The following is a 10745-nucleotide window of genomic DNA, read 5'->3' as shown; positions in this document are numbered from 1 at the left end:
TGTATTTAAGTCTGTGTTGTTTTTAAAGGGACTGTGTCTAACTGACATGTAGTGACGCACTGATAATATTGTGTGAGATGCTTTTATGGGAAGTCTGCTCAAAGTTCATTTTAGGTTCTTTTATTATTTGAGCAAAGTGGACAAAACCAGCTCGAAATGCAAAAACCTTTTAAGTTTATTCTATTTACGGTCAATACAAAGAGTACAATCATATACCGCTGAAACCAGATATTTCTGTACATTAACAAAAAGACACATTTTTTGACACCGACACTTTCTTCTTGTTTTAGATCTATTAGTATTACCAACATTATTTCTGGAGTTTTGGGTTGTTTTTTCTTCCAAAAAGTTTCCACATATTTCCTCTGTATTTAAACTGTATGACTTGAGTTAAGATGGTTTAAATATGTTGGTGTCTTGCTCACAAGTGATTGTAGGACAGAATTGAAAATTACCCATTTGTTCTGGGATTTATACACACATTTCAAACCAAAACACGTACTTGTGTGTGTGTGTGTGTGTGTGTGTGTGTGTGTGTGTGTGTGTGTGTGTGTGTGTGTGTGTGTGTAATTCCCTTCCCAATATCTTTGCCAATTTCATTTGGTTTTTTTGTGATATCACACAACATGGGGTTAGTTTGAGGTGTTGACATATAATACATGCACAAGTGAGCCAAAATTATTAAAAAGGAATAGTAGCATGTAAATGATGAAAGTAATCAAAATTAATTAATTACTTTTATTTGTATAGCACGTTTCAGCACCAAGGTGGTTCAAATTGTTTTGTTTCATAAAAACCCACACACAAAAAAAACAGTGTAATCGCTAATTGAGAAACCAGTAACAACATTACGTTTTGTTGATTTGATTTAAAGGAACTCAGTGTTTCAGGTGTTTTGCACTTTTCTGGACATTTTGTTCCAGATTTGTGGTGCATGGAAGCTGAATGCTGAGTCTCCATGTTTGGTTCTGGTTCTGGGGATGCAGAGCAGAACCAGAAGACCAGAGTGGTCTGAAGGGTTGATATAGCAACAGCAGATATTTAATGTATTTTGGTGCTAAGATGTTTTCTCATTCTTCTGGTATTTAGCAAATAGAAATATTTTTGCTGTCCTAACTGATTTAAAATTGATCTCTTTTTTTTTTTGGCTTTTCATACAGTGTATGTAAATGTCTGGTTTACACTTTAAAATTATTGTATTGCTTAATGAATTACTTCCACCAATCAATGATAACATATTTACTGGATCAAAAGACATGTAATGACAATTGTACATTTGGGAAAATAAGTTCTTTTTCTTGGGTCATAATCAGCTTTTTTTCTTTTTCTTTTTTTTTTTTTTAATAATTCCTCCTTTCCACATAGCAAAATGTGTAATTGTTTGTGTTGAGCGAAGATTTTCACAAGCATGGAGTCGTATCACTCTACACCTGGTCACTATTTAGACTCTCTAGGACAACTCTTCAGTTTAGACACTTGTTTTGTGATGTCAAACTTTCAATTGAGCTTCTGAAAGATCAAAGTTACAGCTGCAGATCTTCACGGTACATCAGTCTCAATAAGCAACAGTGAGACTTAAGTTGTGCTAATTAATTTTAATCTGTGTAGCAAATCTGTTAAAGCAGGCTCAATATAGACAACCCAGATCTTATGGTTTTAATGATTACAGTATACATACAGAGTTAACACATAGAACCAGGGCTTTTCCTCTGTGCAGTATATTTGTTGGGTTTTGGGTGTTTTTTTTTTTTGTTTGTTTTTGTTTTTTTAATTCTCTGAACTGACAAGAGAGTAATTTAATTTTTTTTAATGTAGCATCTGGGGTTATCTCAAGCTCTTATTGGTTTGTAAGTTGTGGTACAATTTTCTACGTACATTTGTTTAAATGAGCAGTAATATCTGAATTGTTTGATCATCTTTTTCTTCAATAATGCATCTCTCTGATATGTTTGGAATAACTTATTTGAGGTTGTGTTTAAAAAAAAACCAACAAAAAAACAAGCACAAAACACCTGCAAAGATTCCATCTGAAAAGATGAAACAAAGAAACTGAGCTGCTCTTGTTCATAAAAATTGGCGACTGCAGGATATTCCTGTTGTACAGGTGGATCAGTCATTCAGCAAATGTTGCTTTTATTTAGTTCCAGTTTTCTTTGTTTCATGACATTCCAAGCTACTTTAGGTTCAGCTAGTAGAGGTGTGTCTCTTCTTCCGTTTCCATGTTTTATTTGTTAATTTCCTGCCTCCAATTTAAATGTTTTCTGTAGGCATTTCTCCATTAAACTACATGTCAGTTGTACAGCTAAAAACTGTTGTATAAGTCAGCAACACTATTTTCATATAAAATGTACTAAAAAAATAAAAATTCCTCATATCTGTCTGGACATCATGCCTCTCCACTTTATCAATGGCAAAACATACATGCTGCTGTTCTCTTATTACAAACTTCAGGAAACTGCAGAAGTCAGTAAAAATATTTTTAATTATGTCATTTTTAATAATCTGGTTTTATTGCTAGAGGTAAGAGTTTTTCTTGTTTCCTTGGAAAATATGTACTATAGATGTGCATATTTCCTATAAAGAATATATTTAAGTTTTAGATTTTACCTGAAGTGTATTTGAATCCTTGTTTCTTTGCACATGTTGATCCTTCAGATCATCAAATGCATTTTTGATAACAAAAATGCCTTGTGGTAATCCAAAAAACAGTATTCTGAGGATTATTTATTATGTGAAAAATGTTTATTAACCTGGCCTTATAGCACATTTCAACAAAGTGAACAAACAAAAGAAAAACAAGACTGGCAGCATAGCAAATAAATTAATCAAAGGCAATTCTAAATAAACAGGGGTTTAGCCTTGATTTAAAGCAACTCAAGTGTTTCAGTAGCAGTTTTCTAGGAGTTTGTTCCAGAGTAAAGGAGCATCGAGCCTGAATGCTGCTTTCTCTGAGCTACATTGTTTGTATTCCTTATTTCTATTTAAGGTAGAACAATTAACAGATGAACATCTTTATGATTCTGAAGATCTTTAGAATTATACTGTCCGGTGAGACGAAAGTGGAACTTTTTTGGAAGTATATCCTGAATCATTATGCTAAATTGTTTCCTCAAAGGTCTAGTCAGCCATTATTGTCCAAAATATTTTGGGTTGTCACAGATAAGTTAGTAGATTCAGATAGTTTCCCCTCTCTTCATTAATTATTTGGAAAATGGCTTTTTGTTTCAACTCTGGTTTGATGATCTCAAATATCAAAGTATTATAATGTACCGGTAGTTAATTTTGTATCATGATCGGCTAAGTAAGGGTAAAGCAACTTGATTTGGTGCAGAACACAAAAAATGACCAAGCAATACTAAGTACAGTAGTTTTCTGATGGCAGGTTGGATTAAAGCTGAGCACACCTGAGTCCTCTTGTAATAACAGACGTCTGCATGGGTCAGTAATTCAGCAACACAATTATTTAGACAGTGCTTTTATTTAAAACCCAAGTTTTCATTGTTCCATGACATTCCTTTGTACAGTAAAGTTTTGCTAGTGTGTTTGTGCCTCTTGACCTGATTCAACATGTACATTTAACAGACATTTCATCCCGACTTCAGCTGCTCCAATCCCAAATTTTTTTCTGTGAGAATTTATATCAACTCTACAGCAAAAATCCCAACATAGTCCATATGTCCCATAATGTCCACTGTTTCTACTAAAAAGTAGAAACAGTGGACATTATGCTGCAGCAACAGCTAAATTGTGTTAGTCAGCTGCAGTAAATCAAAAGTACACTTCCAGAAATAACATAATAGACTCAAAATGTTTATATATTATTAAATCAATTATTACTGCTCTGCCTCAAGTAGAGTTGAAGCCACTTTGTTTTGTAATTGTTAAACAATGTATTGGAGCCAGTTTACACACATCTATATTTCTGGTTAACAGCTTCATTACAGTGCATTAAAGTTAACCTTAACTTCCCCACAGTTTATAGAAACATGGTGCTGGTTGATAAATGACAACAAGGAAAAGATTTTTAAATCAAGACAAGTGAGGTGGGGAAAAAAAAAATACTGAAAATATTCAATGTTCAGTTTTCAGGAAAACTACACAGCATTAAAAACATGATCTCTAAACAAATGGCACAAATCATAGTTTAAAAACCATATTTCATGTCATTTGTATCCTGATCTCCTGATCTCTTATTATCTTTACAAAAATGATCAGATCTAGGCCCTCTGTCCACAAGGACTTTGCTGTTAAGATAAAAACCTGCTAACAGTGACGAGGCCCAGATTAGGAATATGAACAGAATTCAGTAGATGGTGGCACAGAAAGTTCTTAGTCGCTCATCTCCATGTCCTCCTGATGGCGATCGTCTCCGTTTAGTTTGGACCTTTTGGACGTTTGACGCTCGTCTCGCTCCACCTCCTCCTGATCTTTGGGAGATGACACAGAATCCGATTCGCTCCTCCTCTCATCTTCCTCCTCTCCTGCTTTATCGCTGTCGTAGCCTTGCTCCTCTTCATCGTAGTCCCGTGTAACCTGAAACACCAGAGTATCCTATCACTCAACAAACATGGGAGGTTTTGTTTGCATATGAAAGCACAGATGAAGCTAAGTAGCTCCAACATCTACAGCACAGCTTTCAGTCTGGGGTATTTTAAGATCAGGGCTACATGTGAGAATTTGTTTCTGGTCACATACTTTTACGTCTCCTTTCTCGCTGTCGGATTTGCGGTCTCGCTCTCGTTCCTTGTCTTTGTTCTTCTTTTTCTTGCTGTTGGAGCGTTCTCGTTCATCTCTGGTGTGGTTCCGCTCTTCCCTCCTGTCCCTTTCGCGGTTCTTCTCGCGGTCCTTGTCCTTCTTCTTTTCCTTCTTGTGGCTGTTAAAGTAACACATCCAGCCTGTCAGTCGGCTCGTTTCGATTAGTTATACAGGAAAGACATGAAAACTCACCGGCCGGAGGACGGAGACGTGGAAGGCCGTTTCCTTGGGGACCGGGAAGCAGTGCGACTTCGCCTGCGCCTCCTAAAAGCCAAGCAGGGTTGGACTATAGATGAATCACGCAAGATGACGCCTGTCGTTCCTTTTAGCAACACACAGCAACTCACCGACTGATGCTGTGAGACCTCCTGCTACTGCTGTAGCTTTTAGGAGGCGTCTTGGATTTTTTCTTGGACTTTTCTTCTTTTCTCCTGTCCCTGTTAAAGAAATAAAACATCTAAAAGTGCCTCGGTGCTAGCAGACATGGGTTTTGTCATGACAACAGCAATAACCCAGTAAGACTTCAGAGAGCTGTGGACCTGGATCTGCTGCGACGGCTTCTGTCCCGAGAGCGAGTCCTCTTCCTCCTCGGGCTCTTGGATCGCCTCCGGCTCCTTGAATGGGAACTTCGCCTAGATCTGCTGTTTGAACGTCTGTGTAAAATATATATGGGTATGTATTTTAAGTAATTTGAAACTGTTGTTAGTGAAAAGCTAATTTTACCTGATTGTTTTCTTTACCTGTGTTTTGACCGAGACCTCGAGCGTTTGCGGCGCGACCTTGAAGGAGATCGGGAATGTTTGCGCTTGTCATCTTTCTTACCTGCAGGCATTGAGGAGACAAAATAAATTGAGCAGTGGCAATCTAAAACCTAAAAATCAACTGAATTTTTTTCCCCATTAGGTATTAACCATAATCACTAAAAGAACAAAATAAACCCCTCAAGTAAACTCAGTGTCTGTAATGAATCTATGCGAGTTTCCTTCTTTTGAATGAATTTCTAAAGTGTTACAATGTGGTTTAAAGGTTTAGAGCACTAAAAGCTGAACTCACTTCCAGGTTCGATGGCAGCAGAAATCAGAGACTGGGCCTCTCGGACTCTCTTCATCGCCTCTTCAATCTCCTTGTTGGAGGAATCTGGCTTCAGACCCGGGGCCAGGTTTAATCCGGCTGCCAGTGGGTTCAGTCTGCAAAAAAACATTCTTTACATTTAAAACAAATATATATGACAACAGTGACACTGCAAATTTAGAAAATAGTAGTTTCTTACTTTGGATCAATAGACTGCATAAGCTTGAGGAAGTCCGCAGAAAAAGCCTGAGAAAGAAATGAGAGAGATGATACGCAAGTAAAAGAATTTAAACTTTCCATGTTGGGACTGTAACTGTAGCAGATTCTTACTTGGGGACTCATGTTGGGCCCCACAATTCCCATAGCAGCTATTTGGTCCATGCTGGGAGCCCCAAGACCTCCGAACGGGGTTGCTCCTAGCTGCAGTGTCGAACATTCGCACACTTAACAAACAGCAGTCTTAATAACAATAATAATCATAATGCAAAGGTGACGTGAAGACTGACCGAGGCCAGAGGGTTGGGTGTTGGAAGAAGACCTCCTCCTGGCATCATTCCTGCTACAGCGTTGGCCGGAGCCAGAAGCGACATCGCTTTAGATTCATCAGGAATGACTCCTGAAGAAAAAAATGAAAGGATCTCAGTTCCATGTTCGGGGAGGGGAAAAAAAACGTCAGCAACACTAAGACAAGACTTTCAGACAAGCCACCTCGGTTTAACTACAGTGAAGTTAAAAACATGAAAAATAAAAATCCGCTTTTTGTCTTGTCTGTAAATCTTGATACCTGACTTTTTTTTTTGTTGTTGTTTTTTGTGAAAGTGTAATTGTGGGATTAGTAGCTATGAGATTAAAAAAAATAATAATCACAATACACACTGTGATCAACACTGCCAAGATTTTATCACCTGTACTTGTTTTTTAAGTCATGAACCAAACGTTAGCAAGCACAGCCAGTTGTCCCGCGGGATGTGCTCTCAAATTTCATTATGAACAAGCGACTCGCGCCGGCTGCTTCGCTATAAAGCACACAAAAACATTGAGATACAAAACAAAAAAAAAAACAAAAAAAAAAAACAAAGTTCATGATTTAGATGTGGAGACAAAGATACATTTCAACATCACTTACCATAACTTCTATTAAAAATACTCAGTTGTACCTTTACCCGCCTCTTCCTTACATTAGCATTAAAAGAAAAACAAACGTGGCAACCACATTTCTGTAATGCTACATTTAAGTATGTTGCGCAAAATGCTACACAAACATAATATGTGCTAAACAGTCAAGGTTTAAAGCCAGCAATAATGAGAAAATGACATGAAAGATTAAGTCCAAAGCTGAAGAGAACCAAACAGTAAAATCAAAGAAAAAAATCTTATCAGATGATCATCCATGGCTGTGTAATCTGGAAACAGGCTAATTTTAATCATAAAATATTTCCTTTTTAAAAAAAAAAAAAAAGAGAGAGAGAGAGAGGGAGAGAAAAAGGGAGGGAGGCAGAGAGAGACATCTGATTTCACACACACTCATTCACACAGACAGACTCTTGAGAAACGGGGTAAGGCTGCGGAGGACAAAACTGTTGGTGGCATTTTCAGCAGGGCCTGGAATATAGGGTTGGCTGAACCAGGAAAAACAACTGTAAAACACAACAACAAAAGAAACACCACTGTTAAACGTTAGAGTGACTCAACTCCATCAGAGCTGTATGTATGGAGAGGGACAGTTTCCAAAAGGCATTTTAACAGCTACATCAAGCAAAGCTTTAGGACTAAGAACGCCATTTTATTACCAAATGCAGCACATATGTGTATAATAAATATGAATACCATAGTTACTTTAGCCGCCAGCATGCACACCTGACTGGCCCACTTATCATTTGATCTTGATGTCCCATATATCTTTTCTCTAAATGTGACTGATTTAAAACCTCGAAGCAACAGATCTAGAACCAGTGTTTATCATTTTCTATAAATGTTGTTTTGCAGAGTAATTTAGGCTAAAGTAAAATAAATTGTGAAAGTTCATCCAACAACAATTTGTATATCTATCTAATTTCCTGAGACCAATTAGGTCCTTTTTGAGTTGTTGGACCCAATTAAATGTTTTGTTTTTTTGTGTGTGTGTGCTTTTAGCCTTTTAAGTCATAGCCGTATTTCCTTCACCTTAAGTGTCTAACCTGAAAGTTTATGTTAAAATTGTAAAAATTAAATCTCGAAATATGTCAAATTTAATAAATCTTATTTTTTTTCTAATGTGAATACTTTGAAAATATCCGCATAAAACATAGATAAATCTACCTGTCAGTTAAATAATTTTGTTTGAGCTGCATCATATTTGATCTCTAGATTTATCAGTATGACGTCGTCCACAGTGTTAATGATCATCGTCTATTGTGACTCAAGGATGCTGCATTTTCTTGACGGTGACGGATATTTTATTCTACCTGGTTTATCCCTCACTTCTGCATGCCTACTTATCAACATAGCTCGTTATCTGCAAAACAAGGACATTCACTTGAGGAATAACTCTGCACAGCTATCTTTTAAGAAAGGATGCCTTGAACAGAAAGAAAAAAAAAAGTCAAGTTAATATTTTACTGCAGGGCAAGAAACCGGAGGGGCTTGTGAATCTGGTGCCATTATTTTTTTTTCTAACCGCCTGACGGCAGCAGAGGACCACTTTCAGTCTGCATGGATGGGGCTCTCTGCAAATGACTTGTCCACTATGAAAACCACAACACAAATAACAGAGAGAGAAGTTTACAGCTGGTTGTAAGACAGAGACACAAATGTACATTTCCCTTAAAAAAAACTTTGAAAAATATATTTTAAAAAAGCTAGATAATGGTTCAGGTTCAGCTAATTCTACCCAGTATACCTTTAACCTGTGATATACAGTCAGAGACAGAAATGTGAACGGCAAAGGGACAGACTGGACACCCACCTTCAGCAAAAGGAACCACGATCAAGGCCCTGTCCACGAAGACGGTGTTCGTCAGATGCTGGGACACTCCGACAGACTCAGGCTCATTGAATTTTACAAAACAGACACGGGAAGTCACAGGCAAGGGAGAGTCACTGGAAGAAAATACAGACGTGTTGTGCAAAGAATACCAAAATCAGAGAATCAACAAGCCCTTTTCCACCTTGCTGCCAGGAAAATTGGATCATAACGGATTTCTGCAACAGCGTCCAAAGTAATCCAGTTTTACTATTTCCATTACATTTATCCAACTGTGACTTTTAGAAAAGAATATCCGTTTAATCACTAATGCATTTTATTTGTTCACCTCTCCTAAGGGAATCTATACACTTTTGTATGTAGAGCTGCTGCAAGTTGCTGTCATAGCTAAGAACATTAACTACTGTAATGCATAAATGTCTAGATTTTTAGTCAACACAAATTTATTTTTTCTTCATTGTTTATTTTTAAAAAGCAAAAGTATAGAGCGTTTTCCTTCCAACCACTTTATGTCTTTACTGCCATTTGCAACAACATTCGTCTATACGTTTGTATGTTTGTATACGTTTGTAATGTTTTTGCAACATTTTCAAAACGCAAAAGTTATTTTTAATCAACTTCAGTGTGGTCCACACAAGAAACCCATTATGAGCCCAGCCAGACGAAATAATCATAGTGAAATCTATATGAGGTATAGGTTAGTCTAATGTAAAGAAAAGAAAAATTGCAGATTACAATCTTATTACTTTATACCCAAAGACAAAATACAACACCTAATCTTCTGCAGGCACCAGATGCATTTACACTGGACCCAATAAGAAAAACAACAAGATGCAGCACATATTTTAAGTTGTTTATTATTTCCTTCTTACTTATTACAACTCTACCAATTTTATTCTGAAACTTTTCATAACAGGAAAAGCACCAGTTGCTTTACTTTTACAAATCAATAAAACCCCTGAAAACCTCTCGGAAGGTTTTATTTAATTATTACAAATAGTTGGGTAAAAAACCACTACATTCTATAATAATTTATTACTACAGCAGTAAAAGCAAAGACAGTTATTTGTTTAGTTGGCCTCATAATTACGGTCTGAAGAGAATCTGAAATTCAAACAATGTTCTTGGGGAAAAAAACAACAACAACAAAACCACTGAGGATTTCCATGGATGAACTGACGGGGAGGCGGTAAAATATTAGCATTAGCATACAGCTAGGCCTCTGGTGATGCCAAAGGCCTCAGCTGCCAGAGACAAGCTAACGCAGACTAAGCAGGGCTTTATTTCTGAATACTCACTCAGGTGGAAACAGCTTGAGCTCCTCTATGGTTCCGAGAAACCCAAACAGAGTCCTCATTTGCTCAGACGTTGTGCTCGGGGAGACGTTTGTCACCTGGATGACGTGAGTGCTGGAGCTCATTTTCACACGCGCTAATTAAGCTAGCCAGCCCTATGCTAGTGCACTAAAGTTAAAATTAAGCAAATACTAAAGCTTTAGAGTTTAAAAAGCAGCAGGCCTCTATGAAACCGGAGCATGTCTTCTGTAGGTATAAAAATGTGGATGCTTTCAGCGGACAGAGCAACTGTGCTGCTGACCAGACTTGCGATGCCCTGGTGCTGCTTTCAGGGAGAGTTAGTCACGATCCCAGTATGCATAAACGTAATACATATGAAACTAGATGGATGGATGGATGGATGGATTTTGGAAAGAAACTTGACATAAAACCTGTAGTGCATGTTTACACTACTTGCATTACTTCTTCTTCTTCTTCTTCTGGTGTTGAGGGTGAGAAATATTCATTGAAAGTATCTTTTAACCTAGATCAGGGGTCCCCAAACTACGGCCCGCGGGCCGGATCCGGCCCGCCACGTCATTTGGTCCGGCCCCCTGAACAATGCCGGATCCGGCCCGCCTGCTCATACCAGAGAGCATTCAGTGTTTTTTTTCATATATTGT

General features: G+C 37.6%; 1 protein-coding gene across 1 annotated transcript; it reads right to left on the bottom strand.

The window, feature by feature from the left end:
• Nucleotides 1-3459: 3459 nt before the first annotated feature.
• On the bottom strand, nucleotides 3460-10429 carry LOC106948182 (serine/arginine-rich splicing factor 11). Its single transcript, XM_015033720.1, has 12 exons — nucleotides 10087-10429; nucleotides 8771-8904; nucleotides 6333-6442; nucleotides 6157-6246; nucleotides 6026-6072; nucleotides 5809-5942; nucleotides 5496-5577; nucleotides 5295-5408; nucleotides 5103-5192; nucleotides 4948-5019; nucleotides 4696-4873; nucleotides 3460-4533 (listed from the first exon to the last, which is right to left on the bottom strand). Exons 1-12 carry the CDS (start codon nucleotides 10206-10208, stop codon nucleotides 4330-4332), a joined length of 1377 nt encoding a protein of 458 aa, XP_014889206.1. The 5' UTR covers nucleotides 10209-10429; the 3' UTR covers nucleotides 3460-4329.
• Between the last annotated feature and the right edge of the window lie 316 nt (nucleotides 10430-10745).

Source organism: Poecilia latipinna, unplaced genomic scaffold (assembly GCF_001443285.1).
Source record: "Poecilia latipinna isolate Pla-1442-1.1 unplaced genomic scaffold, P_latipinna-1.0 Scaffold277, whole genome shotgun sequence".
Classification (NCBI taxonomy): Eukaryota; Metazoa; Chordata; class Actinopteri; order Cyprinodontiformes; family Poeciliidae; genus Poecilia; species Poecilia latipinna.
This window is presented reverse-complemented; position numbering and strand designations above follow the sequence as displayed.

Coding starts and splice junctions, on each gene's coding strand:
- LOC106948182 (XM_015033720.1), bottom strand. CDS start 10,208: ATGAGCTCCAGCACTCACGTCATCCAGGTGACAAACGTCTCCCCGAGC. Junction 8,905..10,086: donor CTCAAGCTGTTTCCACCTGA/GTGAGTATTCAG, acceptor ATTTTCTTCCAG/TGACTCTCCCTTGCCTGTGA. Junction 4,874..4,947: donor ACGTCTCCGTCCTCCGGCCG/GTGAGTTTTCAT, acceptor TTACTTTAACAG/CCACAAGAAGGAAAAGAAGA.